The following is a 14,582-nucleotide window of genomic DNA, read 5'->3' on the forward strand; positions in this document are numbered from 1 at the left end:
AGGAGGACGTGGAGCTGTGAGTGGACTTGCCGATGACTGGTACCAGCGGTGTCAAGATCGGCCTCTGTGGAGGAGGCTCGTGAAGGACGCTACTGGGCAGTTGGAGGCAGTCGCCCTCCAGAAACAACGGAGGGCGGAGGAGCGACGCTCACAACAACGAGCGGAGCGCCGGGTGGCTAAAGCACAGCAAGTTGGTACAGTAGGGGGCAAAGGTGGTGCATCAGCCAGTCATCTGGGTCATCTCAGTCAGTCGACCCGTGGCACCTGCTGGGTCTGCCCCGTGATCTCCTGCCAGCGGGCGTTCGACACTTCACGTGGTAGCCTCAAGGTGCACGTGGCCTGGCACAAGCGTCGTGGTGACGTCACCGCCACTTAGTGGCGAATGGCGGTTGTTGTTGTTGTTGTGTGTGTGAGTGAGTGTATGTGTGTGTGAGTGAGTGTCTGTCTGTGTGTGAGTGTGTGTCTGTGTGTGTGAGAGTGTGTGAGTGTGTGTCTGTGTGTGTGAGTGAGTGTCTGTGTGTGAGTGAGTGTATCTGTGTGAGTGTCTGAGTGAGTGTGTGTGTGAGGTGAGTGTGTGAGTGTGTGTCTGTGGGTGTGTGTGTGTGTCTGTGTGTGAGTGAGTGTCTGTGTGTGTGTGAGTGAGTGTGGCAAATGGCGGTTGTTGTTGTTGTCTCTGTGTCTCAGTGTCATCACTTGGTGGCGAATGGCGGTTGTTGTTGTTGTCTCTGTGTCTCAGTGTCATCACCGCGCTCTCTCCGCTGCTGAATGTTAATGGCTGCGTCAACAACCGGCATGGACGGACCCTCCCGGAGGATTCGGCGCTTCCTGTCCACCGCCACCACCGCCACCACCGCCACCACCGCCACCACCGCCACCACCGCCACCACCGCTCGGCCACGCTGCCAACGCCCTAGGCGGTGTCCCACAGTCCCGGCGGTGGGACCCGCTCCACTACCGACCAACCACAACAACCACCACCGTCACCGCCACCACCGTCACCACCACCACTCACCGCCACCACCGCCGGATAACGCCGGGGCGAGGCATCGGCGTGGGGGAGGTCGCGAGGTCGAGGGAGCGGAGGGACGCGGGAACGTCCCCCGGGGAGACGGAGCGGCGGAGGGTGGAGTGGGTGGAGTGGGTGGAGTGGGTGGAGCGGGTGGAGCGGGTGGACTGGGTGGATCTGGTGGAGGTGGTGGAGGTGGAGGAGCAGGTGGATCTGGTGGAGGTGGTGGAACTGGTGGATCTGTTGGATCTGTTGGAGGTGGAGGTGGTGGTGGTGGTGGAGATGGTGGTGGAGCGGGTGGTGGAGCGGGTGGAGGAGCGGGTGGAGGAGCGGAGGGACGGGGGAGCGTCCACCGTGGAGACGGAGCGGCGGGGGAGGTGGTGCCGCTGGAGCTGAGGGGTCGACGCTACGGAACACGCGGCGGTGAGCTGCTGTGACCGTGGTGACGGTGGTGGTGGTGGTGATGATGGTGGTGGTGGTGATGGTGGCGACGGTGATGAACCCCGTGTCTCTCCCCCCCCGTGTCTCTCCCCCCCCCGTGTCTCTCTCTCCCCCCGTGTCTCTCTCTCCCCCCGTGTCTCTCTCTCCCCCCGTGTCTCTCTCTCCCCCGTGTCTCTCTCTCCCCCCGTGTCTCTCTCTCCCCCCCGTGTCTCTCTCTCCCCCCCGTGTCTCTCTCTCTCCCCCCGTGTCTCTCTCTCCCCCCGTGTCTCTCTCTCCCCCCGTGTCTCTCTCTCCCCCCGTGTCTCTCTCTCCCCCCGTGTCTCTCTCTCCCCCCGTGTCTCTCTCTCCCCCCGTGTCTCTCTCTCCCCCCGTGTCTCTCTCTCCCCCCGTGTCTCTCTCTCCCCCCGTGTCTCTCTCTCCCCCCGTGTCTCTCTCTCCCCCCGTGTCTCTCTCTCCCCCCGTGTCTCTCTCTCCCCCCGTGTCTCTCTCTCTCCCCCCGTGTCTCTCTCTCTCCCCCCGTGTCTCTCTCTCTCCCCCCGTGTCTCTCTCTCTCCCCCCGTGTCTCTCTCTCTCCCCCCGTGTCTCTCTCTCTCCCCCCGTGTCTCTCTCTCTCCCCCCGTGTCTCTCTCTCTCCCCCCGTGTCTCTCTCTCTCCCCCCGTGTCTCCCCCCCCCCCCCGTGTCTCCCCCATCAGCAAGAGACTTCATCCAGATGGCCGTCACCGCTCCACCCAACGTTCATCTCCTGTCCACCTCAACCTCCACTGAGGCCCAGCCTCCTCCGTCTCCACCAGGACCCACCACCACCACCACCCTCTCAGCCACCACGACACCACACGCCACCACCACCACCACGCCACCACACGGCACCACCACCACCACCCTCTCATCCACCACGCCACGACACGCCACCACCACCACCACCCTCTCATCCACCACGCCACCACACGGCACCACCACCACCACGCCACCACACGGCACCACCGTCACCACCACCACGCCACCACATGGCACCACCGTCACCACCACCACCACGACCACCAGCAGCGTCACCGCCACGGCGTTGGCACAGCGGCTGAGCTTGCCGCCGGCGCGCTCCCTCGCCGCCACGTTCCACCACCTCCACCACGTCCCCGACGTCCTGGCCTCGCCCACTCACCCTCCGCCCCACGCCGGTGGTGCCGATGGTGGTGACGGTGGTGACGGTGGTGACGCTGGTAGGTGCCTGCGTCTATCGCCGCGTCATCGCCACCACCGCAACCGCCACAACCACCGCGCCAACTTTGGGTGGAGACTTCCGACAATCGCGACCACCACCACCGGCACAACCACCACCACCACCGGCACAACCGCCACCACCGTGGCTGGCTGCTTCCTGATGCTGTCTCCTCGCACGCCGCGCGGATCAACGCTCTCGCCGCCCACCAAATCTCCCTTCTTGGAGTGCTTCTTCCCCGACCTGCCGATGCCGCCGTTGAAGATTCACCACCATCACCAGCGCCACCAGCACCGTGGTGACGGTGGTGGTGGCGACGATCGCTATGGCGACGATGAAGATGATGGTGGTGATGTTGGCATTGATCGCGACGAAGATGATGATGGTGGTGTTGGTGGTGGCGATGATGATGGTGGTGGTGGTGTTGGCGTTGATCGCGACGAAGATGATGATGGTGGTGTTGGCGACGAAGATGATGATGGTGGTGGTGGTGTTGGCGTTGATCGCGACGAAGATGATGATGGTGGTGTTGGTGGTGGCGATGTTGGCGACGAAAATGATGATGATGGTGTTGGTGATGTTGGCGTTGATTGCGACGACGAAGATGGTGGTGGCGATGATCGCTATGGTGGCGATGATGATGGTGGTGTTGGCGTTGATCGCGACGAAGATGATGATGGTGGTGGTGGTGGTGGGGAAGAGGAGGAGGAAGAGATGAGGACAGAGGTTGTAGATGTCGGAGCGGACGACGGTCGACTGAGCGCTGGGGCAGCGGTGGTGGACGCTGAGATGGTGGAGGTGGTGGACGCCCAGATGGTGGAGGTGGTGGATGCTGTCCGGGGCGTCCTGCCGGAGATGGCCGTGCTGGACACCTCAGCGGTGTGCGCAGTGGGACCGCGGGAAGAGACGCGACAGCCTGTGAGTGTGTGTGTGACTGTGTGTGTGTGACTGTGTGTGACTGTGTGTGACTGTGTGTGACTGTGTGTGACTGTGTGTGACTGTGTGTGACTGTGTGTGACTGTGTGAGACTGTGTGAGACTGTGTGTGTGTGACTGTGACTGTGTGTGTGTGTGACTGAGTGTGACTGTGTGACTGTGTGAGACTGTGTGTGACTGTGTGTGTCTGTGTGTGTGTGTGAGACTGTGTGTGTGTGTGACTGTGTGTGTGAGTTACATATTTAATCTTGTGCCTCCAGCACAAGATTAAATATGGGTTGGCATCGTCCCCCACTCCTCCTGATGTCGAGGGTAAATGGGTGAGGTTTAGGACTGTGACTCATGCAGCTGCAATGGCTGCTTTGGGTACACGGTCCAGACCTCCCCAGAGACCCTGGCTGACAGAGGAGGTGTTCAGGTTAGTTGAGAAAAAGCGACAGGCCCACTCTCATCGGCTACAGCATCCCACGTCGGAGAATGAGGAGGTTTACCGCAGCCTTCGCTCGGAGGTTCGGAGAGCCGTGAGGCGCTGCAAGGATGGGTGGTGGTCGCGGGTTGCTGAGGAGATGGAATCTGCCTCAACAGAGGCATTGGGTCTCTGTGCCTATGTTGTGTGTCTCTCTCTGCTTTTGTGTCTGTCTGTGTGTCTCCGTGTCTGTGTTTTGTCTCTCTCTCAAATTTAGTTCTACCTGATGTTGGTGGTTTGTGTTGCGATCAAAACGTCGTGTTCTATAATTTAATTTATTTTCTTTCTACGTGACTTTACCGAAAGAACCAAAGTAATTTCTGCAGTCACGAAAGCTTAAAATCTACATCTCTGCTTTACTGACGTGGTCAAGGCCTATGATACCATCAGTAGGCCTGGGCTCTGGGTTGTTCTTCGTGCTTTCGGAGTCCCTGACCCTTTGCTCACGATCATTAAGGACCTTCATGATGGTGAGCGGGCCCGGGAAAAACTACGTGGCCGGGAGTCGGAGCCATTCCCTGTTCACCTTGGGGTGCGACAGGGATGTCCTCTGGCTACCACATTATTTAACATCATCTTTGACCACGTAGTTCGTGAAGCCTTCGATGGCTGTACCGGAGGAATCTCCATCTGGTACAGACACAACGAGAGGCTGATCGATGCCCAGGTGCGATCAAGGGATGGCTCCCTATTGCTCAACCACGTTATGTATGCCGATGATTTGGTAATAGCTGCTCACTCAGAGGAGGAGTTGGAGACGCTGCTGCTGAGACTGGAGCGTGCCACTAAGAGGTGGGGCCTTACCATCAGCCCCACCAAAACTAAGCGCCTGCCTGGGTATTTTGTACCATAAAACACTACACCCCCACAACTCCCAATTAGTGATGGGGCAGTTGGGGAGAGAGTGGAGAGTTTTGTGTGTGCATCATAGGTGGTGCTACTCGCTACTAGCAGCACTTGCCCCTACAGCCCTGCTAGAGGCTACCTGGGGCAGCTTTGTGTGTACATCATAGGTGGTGCTACTCGCCACTAGCAGCACTTGCCCCTACAGCCCTGCTAGAGGCTACCTTTGTCTTTGTGCTCGCAGGTCGTGTGCAAAGAAGGGGCCGGTGAGTCCGTTCCAGTGGCTCCGGCTCCGGCTCCTCCACGCAGCCAGCGCGTGTCCCAGATCCGGATCCGTAAGACGCCGGTCCGCTCCGGGACTTCCCTCACCCCCATGGGCCTCCCCAAGGCAAAGCGGTGAGCTCCGGGATTCTTTTTTCCTCTCTCGCTGTCTCCGTTAACAAACTACCCCCGCTCCTTAACGTTCTGCAGATGTAGATGCCACTGGTCCTTCACGTTCTGCAGATGTAGATGCCACTGGTTCTGCAGATGTAGATGCCACTGGTTCTGTAGATGTAGATGCCACTGGTTCTGCAGATGTAGATGCCACTGGTTCTGTAGATGTAGATGCCACTGGTTCTGCAGATGTAGATGCCACTGGTTCTGCAGATGTAGATGCCACTGGTTCTGTAGATGTAGATGCCACTGGTTCTTCACGTTCTGCAGATGTAGATGCCACTGGTTCTTCACGTTCTGTAGATGTAGATGCCACTGGTTCTGCAGATGTAGATGCCACTGGTTCTTCACGTTCTGTAGATGTAGATGCCACTGGTTCTTCACGTTCTGTAGATGTAGATGCCACTGGTTCTACAGATGTAGATGCCACTGGTTCTTCACGTTCTGTAGATGTAGATGCCACTGGTTCTGTAGATGTAGATGCCACTGGTTCTTCACGTTCTGTAGATGTAGATGCCACTGGTTCTTCACGTTCTACAGATGTAGATGCCACTGGTTCTTCACGTTCTGCAGATGTAGATGCCACTGGTTCTTCACGTTCTGTAGATGTAGATGCCACTGGTTCTGCAGATGTAGATGCCACTGGTTCTTCACGTTCTACAGATGTAGATGCCACTGGTTCTTCACGTTCTGTAGATGTAGATGCCACTGGTTCTTCACGTTCTGTAGATGCCACTGGTTCTTCACGTTCTGTAGATGTAGATGCCACTGGTTCTTCACGTTCTGTAGATGTAGATGCCACTGGTTCTTCACATTCTGCAGATGTAGATGCCACTGGTTCTGCAGATGTAGATGCCACTGGTTCTGTAGATGTAGATGCCACTGGTTCTTCACATTCTGTAGATGTAGATGCCACTGGTTCTTCACGTTCTGTAGATGTTAGATGCCACTGGTCAGTCGGCTCGTGGCACCTGCTGGGTCTGTCCCATGACCTCCTGCCAGCGGGTGTTCGACACTTCACGTGTCCTCAAGGTGCACATGGCCTGGCACAAGCGTCGTGGTGACGTCACCGCCACTTAGTGGCGAATAGCGGTTGTTGTTGTGTGTATGTGTGTGTATATGTGTGTGTGTCTGTGTCTATGTATATGTGTGTGTGTGTGTCTGTGTATGTGTCTATGTGTCTGTGTGTGTGCCACTAAGAGGTGGGGCCTTACCATCAGCCCCACCAAAACTAAGCACCTGCCTGGGTATTTTAATCCATCGGACACTCCACCCCCACAACTCCCAATTGGTGATGGGGCAGTAGTGGAGAGAGTGGAGAGTTTCCCATACCTGGGCAGTGTGCTCATGACCGGCTCCAGTTTAACAGCAGAGGTCTCACTCCAAATCAGTCGAGTGGCAATATCTTTTCATCGATTGCGTAACGCTGTGTGGAAGCTACCTGGTCTGTCGCTCCGCACGAAGCTTCAGGTCTTCTCGGCCACAGTCATTCCCTCCCTTCTCTACGCTTGCGAAACGTGGACCCCCCTAGTGGAGCATCTTCGCCGGTTGGAAACATTTAGGCTGGCCTGCCTACGATCAATCCTGGGTTTAACCAGCAGGCTGGATTGTGTGAGGAGCTCACAAATCCTTGAAAGATCTGGGCAAAGTCCCATCGGTGAGCTCCTCCGGCAGGCAAGGCTGCGTTGGCTGGGTCATGTAGCCCGCATGCCCAGCCACCGCATGCCTAAACAGCTTTTGTTCGGCCGGATCGAGGGGGCTAAACGGGCGCGGCACGGGCTAGAGAAGAGATGGAGTGATGTGGTACAGGAGGACCTGGAGCTGAGTGGACTTGCCGATGACTGGTACCAGCGGTGTCAAGATCGGCCTCTGTGGAGGAGGCTCGTGAAGGACGCTACTGGGCAGTTGGAGGCAGTCGCCCTCCAACAACAACGGAGGGCGGAGGAGCAACGCTCACAACAACGAGCGGAGTGCCGGGTGGCTAAAGCACAGCAAGTTGGCACAGTAGGGGGCACAGGTGGTGCATCAGCCAGTCATCTCGGTCAGCTCGGTCAGTCGACCCGTGGCACCTGGGTCTGCCCCGTGACCTCCTGCCAGCGGGCGTTCGACACTTCACGTGGCCTCAAGGTGCACATGGCCTGGCACAAGCGTCGTGGTGACGTCACTGCCACTTAGTGGCGAATGGCGGTTGTTGTTGTTGTGTGTGTCTATCTGTGTGTGTGTCTGTATGTGTGTCTGTGTCTGTGTCTGTCTGTGTGTGTGTCTTTGTCTCTATCTGTGTGTGTGTCTATGTATATGTCTGTGTGTGTCTTTGTGTCTGTGTGTGTGTCTATCTGTGCGTGTGTCTTTGTGTTTGTGTGTTTACGTATATATATGTGTGTGTGTATATATGTGTGTATGTGTGTCTATGTATATGTGTGTCTATGTGTGTGTCTTTGTGTCTGTGTATATGTGTGTCTGTGTGTGCGTGTCTCAGGCTGAAGAAGTCCGAGTTCACAGTGGAGGAGATTTATCTGAACCTGAACTACGTCACCCCCATCAAGCATCGGTCAGTGGCACAGCCCACGGTGCCGTCAGCAGCGACCAGCTGCCTGTTGTGTGTGTGTGTGTCTGTGTGTGTGTGTCTGTGTGTGTCTGTGTGTCTGTGTGTGTCTGTGTGTCTGTGTGTGTGTGTGTCTGTGTGTGTGTGTGTCTCTGTGTGTGTGTGTCTGTGTGTGTGTCTCTGTGTCTCTGTGTGTGTGTCTGTGTGTGTGCGCCTGTGTGTGTCTGTGTGTGTGTGCGCCTGTGTGTGTCTGTCTGTCACACACACGCACGAACATACGGGTGGGGACACACACACACAGGCACACACACACAGGTGCACACACGGACACCACCATCATCACCACCGCCACCACCATGGGCCATCTAATGATGACGACTACGCCGCTGATGATGATGATGATGCCGCCACTGATGATGATGATACTGCTGCTGATGATGCTGCTGCTGCTGATGATGCTGCTGCTGCTGATGATGCTGCTGCTGATGATGCTGCCACTGATGATGATGATACTGCTGATGATGATGATGACGCTGCTGATGATGACGCTGCTGCTGATGACGCTGCTGACCCGCTGCTGATGACGCTGCTGCTGATGATGATGCCGCTGATGATGCCGCTACTGCTGATGATGATGCCGCTGATGACGCCGCTACTGATGATGATGATGACGCTGCTGACCCGCTGCTGATGATGATGATGACGCTGATGACGCCGCTACTGATGATGATGATGACGCTGCTGACGCCGCTACTGCTGATGATGATGACGCTGATGACGCCGCTACTGATGATGATGATGAAGCTGATGTTGCTGCTGATGCCGCCACCACCAGGCCGATAGAGACGATCTTCGAGGAGCCGCTGACGAGGCGAGTGCTGGGCGCCACCACCGCCACCACCGCCACCACCGCCACCACCACCACAACCGTCGTGCTGATGAGTCAACAGAAGCGTCGTCGCGCCGTGGAGTTCCGTGACTGCTCCCTGGAGCGACGGCGTAGAGCCCCCCGCTACACACGGGGGGGCAGGGGGGGAGGGGGCAGGGGGGGAGGGGGCAGGGGGGGAGGGGGCAGGGGGGGAGGGGGCAGGGGGGGAGGGGGCAGGGGGAGGGGGGGGAGGCGGGGGGGGGGAGGGGCCGAGGGGGGTGGGGGGGGGGACCCTTTCGCGGTCATCAAGGAGAAGCTGCGGTGTCTGGCGGCCGAGCTTGGAGACTAGGGGAGGGGTGTGTGTGTCACGTGGTGTGTGTGTGTGTGTCACGTGGTGTGTGTGTGTGTGTCACGTGGTGTGTGTGTGTGTGTCACGTGGTGTGGGTGTGTGTGTCACGTGGTGTGGGTGTGTGTGTCACGTGGTGTGGGTGTGTGTGTCACGTGGTGTGGGTGTGTGTGTCACGTGGTGTGGGTGTGTGTGTCACGTGGTGTGGGTGTGTGTGTCACGTGGTGTGGGTGTGTGTGTCACGTGGTGTGGGTGTGTGTGTCACGTGGTGTGGGTGTGTGTGTCACGTGGTGTGTGTGTGTGTGTGTCACGTGGTGTGTGTGTGTGTGTCACGTGGTGTGTGTGTGTGTGTCACGTGGTGTGTGTGTGTGTGTCACGTGGTGTGTGTGTGTGTGTGTCACGTGGTGTGTGTGTGTGTGTGTGTCACGTGGTGTGTGTGTGTGTGTGTAACACGTGGTGTGTGTGTCACGTGGTGTGTGTGTCACGTGGTGTGTGTGTCACGTGGTGTGTGTGTCACGTGGTGTGTGTGTCACGTGGTGTGTGTGTCACGTGGTGTGTGTGTCACGTGGTGTGTGTGTGTGTGTGTGTGTCACGTGGTGTGTGTGTGTGTGTGTGTGTCACGTGGTGTGTGTGTGTGTGTGTGTGTGTCACGTGGTGTGTGTGTGTGTGTGTGTGTCACGTGGTGTGTGTGTGTGTGTGTGTGTGTCACGTGGTGTGTGTGTGTGTGTGTGTGTCACGTGGTGTGTGTGTGTGTGTGTGTGTGTCACGTGGTGTGTGTGTGTGTGTGTGTGTGTCACGTGGTGTGTGTGTGTGTGTGTGTGTCACGTGGTGTGTGTGTGTGTGTGTGTCACGTGGTGTGTGTGTGTGTGTGTGTGTCACGTGGTGTGTGTGTGTGTCACGTGGTGTGTGTGTGTGTCACGTGGTGTGTGTGTGTGTGTGTGTCACGTGGTGTGTGTGTGTGTGTGTGTCACGTGGTGTGTGTGTGTGTGTGTCACGTGGTGTGTGTGTGTGTGTGTGTGTGTCACGTGGTGTGTGTGTGTGTGTGTGTGTGTCACGTGGTGTGTGTGTGTGTGTGTGTGTGTGTCACGTGGTGTGTGTGTGTGTGTGTGTGTGTCACGTGGTGTGTGTGTGTGTGTGTGTGTGTCACGTGGTGTGTGTGTGTGTGTGTGTGTCACGTGGTGTGTGTGTGTGTGTGTGTGTGTCACGTGGTGTGTGTGTGTGTGTGTGTCACGTGGTGTGTGTGTGTGTGTGTGTCACGTGGTGTGTGTGTGTGTGTGTCACGTGGTGTGTGTGTGTGTGTGTGTGTGTCACGTGGTGTGTGTGTGTGTGTGTGTGTCACGTGTGTGTGTGTGTGTGTGTGTGTGTGTCACGTGGTGTGTGTGTGTGTGTGTCACGTGGTGTGTGTGTGTGTGTGTGTCACGTGGTGTGTGTGTGTGTGTCACGTGGTGTGTGTGTGTGTGTGTCGTACCGCGTGTGTTGCACCGCGTGTCGCACGGTGTGTGAACTTCTTTCACACGGTGCGTCAACTGCGCTAACATCACCAACAGCCTCATCATCATCATCATCTTGTCTCCCTGCCTGGGTTACCACCCACCTCGTTACCGCGTTACCTCGTTACCAATAAAGGAATTTACGTTTTGTCAAGAAGTTGTCCACACGGCTGCCGTTCTCTGTCAATCCGTGGCGATGGTGGGGGTCGCGTGGGGATCGCGTGGGGGTCGCGGGACCCCTCCCTGAGGGGGTCACGTGAGGGTCACGTGGGGGTCAGGCATCGTCAGGGTCACGGGATCGAACCCACGACCTCCTGCGTGCCTGGCGAGGTCGTCAACATCTCCCGGACACACACGACGCAGCATTCACCAGGGCAGCCTGCATGCTCCGAGCCAAGGTGGCCGCCTTTATTTCAATCGTAGGGTCGTGAACAGCATTCGTCGTCGTCGTCGTCATCATCGTCGTCACGACTAGCTCATGTGAACCACCACGCCTGGTCGTTCACGTGTAGAAGTTCACGCGTTAGAGCAGAGGTCGCAACCGGGTACCCGATACCCGGCTACCTGTACCCGATACCCGGCCGGGTGAGTCACCGTGATTGTCACTCATTTCCCAACGTCTTGTGTCTCTTCTCACAATTCAAGTTCCTAGACTCAACCCACCCGCGCCTGCAACGTGTCTTCATCCCAGAGGTCGCAATCGGGTACCCGATACCCGTACCCTACCCGTACCCAGCCGGGTACGGGTAGGGTACGGCCGGGTATGGGTACCCGTTTGCGACCCTGGTGCGGCCGGATACGGGTACAACTATCGGTTACCCGGTTGCGACCTCTGGGATGAAGCCACGTTGCAGGCGCGGGTGGGTTGATTCTAGGAACTTGAATTGTGAGAAGAGACACAAGACGTTGGGAAATGAGTGACAATCACGGTGACTCACCAGTGACTCGCGGCCTACCCGTACCCGTACCCGTACGGGTAGCCGGGTATCGGGTAGGGTACGGGTATCGGGTAGGGTGCGGGTATCGGGTAGGGTGCGGGTATCGGGTAGGGTGCGGGTATCGGGTAGGGTGCGGGTATCGGGTAGGGTGCGGGTATCGGGTAGGGTACGGGTAACGGGTAGGGTACGGGTATCGGGTAGGGTACGGGTATCGGGTAGGGTACGGGTATCGGGTAGGGTACGGGTACGGGTAGGATACGGCTACCTGTACCCGGCTGGGTACGGAATCAAAACTCGTTTGCGACCTCTGGTTCTACACGTGTAGACGTTCTACACGTTTCCCAGCGCCTCCCCGTAGCGGATCTTCTGTCCGGGCCGGACGCTGAATCTGAAGGTGGCAGGTGCCTCAAAGAGCAGCACGACGGTTGACCCCAAGTTGAACTCCCCCAGCGGGTGACCCTTGTCCACCCGCAGGCCCCCGCAGCGTCCCCAGGCCCCACCCGGCCACGCCTCCACCTCGTTGTCCACCTCGTTGTCCACCTCGTCCACCACCTCGTCATTGTCCATTAACCTCATCGATCTTCTGCCGGGGGTCAGTATGGCAGCGATCGGTCCATTGGTCAGTCCATTGGTCAGTTCATTGGTCAGTCCGTTGGTCAGTCCGTTGGTCAGTCCATTGGTCAGTCCGTTGGTCAGTCTGTTGGTCAGTCCGTTGGTCAGTCCATTGGGAAGTCCATTGGTCAGTCCATTGGTTAGTCCACTGGTTAGTCCATTGGTCAGTCCACTGGTCAGTCCATTGGTCAGTCCATTGGTCAGTCCACTGGTCAGTCCACTGGTCAGTCCATTGGTCAGTCCACTGGTCAGTCCATTGGTCAGTCCATTGGTCAGTTCATTGGTCAGCCCACCAATCAGCGCGTCCCCGTGGGGGTCGCTGCGAGCGGTGGGATGAGCGGTGGGGGGGGTCACGAAGCAGTGGTCCACGAACGGCACCCTGGGGTGGTGGGCGGAGTTAGTCTCCAGCTCCTGGGGGGGGGGGGAGGAGGGGGGGAGGGGGGGAGGGAGAGGGGGGGAGAGAAGGGGGGAGGGAGAGGGGGGGAGAGAAGGGGAGAGGAGGGGGGGAGGGAGAGGGGGGGAGAGAAGGGGGGGGGGGGAGGAGGGGGAGAAGGGGGGGGGGAGGAGGGGGAGAGGGAGAGGGGGGGAGAGAAGGGGGGGGGGAGGAGGGGGAGAAGGGGGGGGGAGGGGGGGGAGGAGGGGGAGGAGGGGGGGAGGGAGAGGGGGGGAGAGAAGGGGAGGGGGGGAGAGAAGGGGGGGGGGGGGAGAGAAGGGGGGGGGAGGAGGGGGAGGAGGAGGGGGGGAGAGAAGGGGGGAGGGGGGGAGAGAAGGGGGGAGGGGGGGAGAGAAGGGGGGGGGAGGGGGGGAGAGAAGGGGGGGGGAGGAGGGGGAGGGGGGAGAGAAGGGGGGGGGAGGAGGGGGAGGGGGGAGGAGGGAGGAGGGAGGAGGGGGAGGAGGGAGGAGGGGGAGGGAGGAGGGGGAGGGAGGGAGAGGAGAGGGGAGAGAGGAGGGGGAGGAGAGGGGAGGGGGAGGAGAGGGGAGGGGGAGGAGAGGGGAGGAGAGGGGAGGGGAGGAGGGGAGGAGAGGGGAGGAGGGGGAGGGAGGAGGAGGGGGGGGAGGGAGGAGGAGGGGGGGGAGGGAGGAGGAGGGGGGGGGGTGGGAGGGAGGAGGGGGAGGGAGGAGGAGGGGGAGGGGCGGGGGGGGAGAGGGGGGAGGAAGAAGGAGGGGGAGGGAGGGGGAGGAGAGGGGGGGGAGGAAGGAGAGAGAGAGAGAGAGGGGGGCGGGGTTATTCAGAGTGAACTATCTGACCCGACCCCCGTGACCCCCGTGACCCCCCGTGACCCCCGTGACCCCCACCTGGTCCCTGTAAACCCGTATGGAGCCCACGTTGGTGGCCCCCACGGCGGCGAGGGCGATGAATCCGTGACTCCATCTCCCCGAGAGGACCACGCGCTCGTTGAGGCAGTAGAGGCCGGGCAGGTAGCGAGACACACGCGGGCTCACGGGTACCAGACGGCCTGTGGGAGACACGGGGTGTCACTGTGTGTCTGTGTGTGTGTCACTGTGTGTGTGTGTCTGTGTGTGTGTGTGTGTGTCAGTGTGTGTCAGTGTGTGTGAGTGTGTCAGTGTGTGTGTCAGTGTGTGTGTCTGTGTGTGTGAGTGTGTGTGAGTGTGTGTGAGTGTATCTGTGTATGAGTGAGTGTATGAGTGTCTGTGTAGTGACATAAGAGGGGAGGGGCTGCTGGGGGCTCTGGGACCCCAGGCAACCAAGACACTTAAGCCCCTTGGCGCCACCAACGGGGGGGGCGCTGTGTGTGCTCTGTGGGATACCTGGGGGCGCACAACCCCACCCCTCGTTGGGGACGAGGCATAAAAGGGCAGCTCCCTGGACGATCGGGGCCAGTTGTAGCTCAAGACCCAAGACCCACGACCAGCCATCTGAGGACCCTGGCACGCTGTGAGGGCCAGTGGTGGGACTCTGGAACTCCCGGCTCTACGACCTTGTGAGGCCGTGTACCCAGGCCGTGTACCCAGGCCGTGTACCCAGGCCGTGTCGCTAGGCCGTGTACCCAGGCCGTGTACCCAGGCCGTGTACCTAGGCCGTGTCGCTAGGCCGTGTACCCAGGCCGTGTACCTAGGCCGTGTACCCAGGCCGTGTACCCAGGCCGTGTACCTAGGCCGTGTACCCAGGCCGTGTACCCAGGCCGTGTCGCTAGGCCGTGTACCTAGGCCGTGTACCTAGGCCGTGTACCCAGGCCGTGTACCCAGGCCGTGTACCCAGGCCGTGTACCTAGGCCGTGTACCCAGGCCGTGTACCTAGGCCGTGTACCCAGGCCGTGTACCCAGGCCGTGTACCCAGGCCGTGTACCTAGGCCGTGTACCCAGGCCGTGTACCTAGGCCGTCTACCCAGGCCGTCTACCCAGGCCGTCTACCTAGGCCGTGTCGCTAGGCCGTGTACCCAGGCCGTGTACCTAGGCCGTGTACCCAGGCCGTGTACCTAGGCCG

The 14,582-nt window shown here is 59.2% G+C and overlaps 1 protein-coding gene and 1 pseudogene across 2 annotated transcripts; one reads left to right on the forward strand and one right to left on the reverse strand.

Moving 5' to 3' along the window:
• The first annotated feature begins 1,303 nt into the window (after positions 1 to 1,303).
• LOC144952974 (uncharacterized) lies at positions 1,304 to 11,017 on the forward strand. The gene is made up of 6 exons (XM_078883458.1): positions 1,304 to 1,429; positions 2,141 to 3,579; positions 5,150 to 5,301; positions 7,817 to 7,888; positions 8,718 to 8,908; positions 11,010 to 11,017. Exons 2-6 carry the CDS (start codon positions 2,158 to 2,160, stop codon positions 11,015 to 11,017), a joined length of 1,845 nt encoding a protein of 614 aa, XP_078739584.1. The 5' UTR covers positions 1,304 to 1,429; positions 2,141 to 2,157.
• Positions 11,018 to 11,468: 451 nt separating this feature from the next.
• Positions 11,469 to 13,567, reverse strand: LOC144952925 (phosphatidylserine decarboxylase proenzyme, mitochondrial pseudogene; annotated as a pseudogene). Its single transcript, XR_013640717.1, has 2 exons — positions 13,433 to 13,567; positions 11,469 to 12,547 (listed from the first exon to the last, which is right to left on the reverse strand). The product of XR_013640717.1 is annotated as a phosphatidylserine decarboxylase proenzyme, mitochondrial pseudogene (transcript).
• Positions 13,568 to 14,582: the final 1,015 nt, after the last annotated feature.

This window comes from Lampetra fluviatilis, chromosome 71, assembly GCF_964198595.1.
Source record: "Lampetra fluviatilis chromosome 71, kcLamFluv1.1, whole genome shotgun sequence".
Classification (NCBI taxonomy): Eukaryota; Metazoa; Chordata; class Hyperoartia; order Petromyzontiformes; family Petromyzontidae; genus Lampetra; species Lampetra fluviatilis.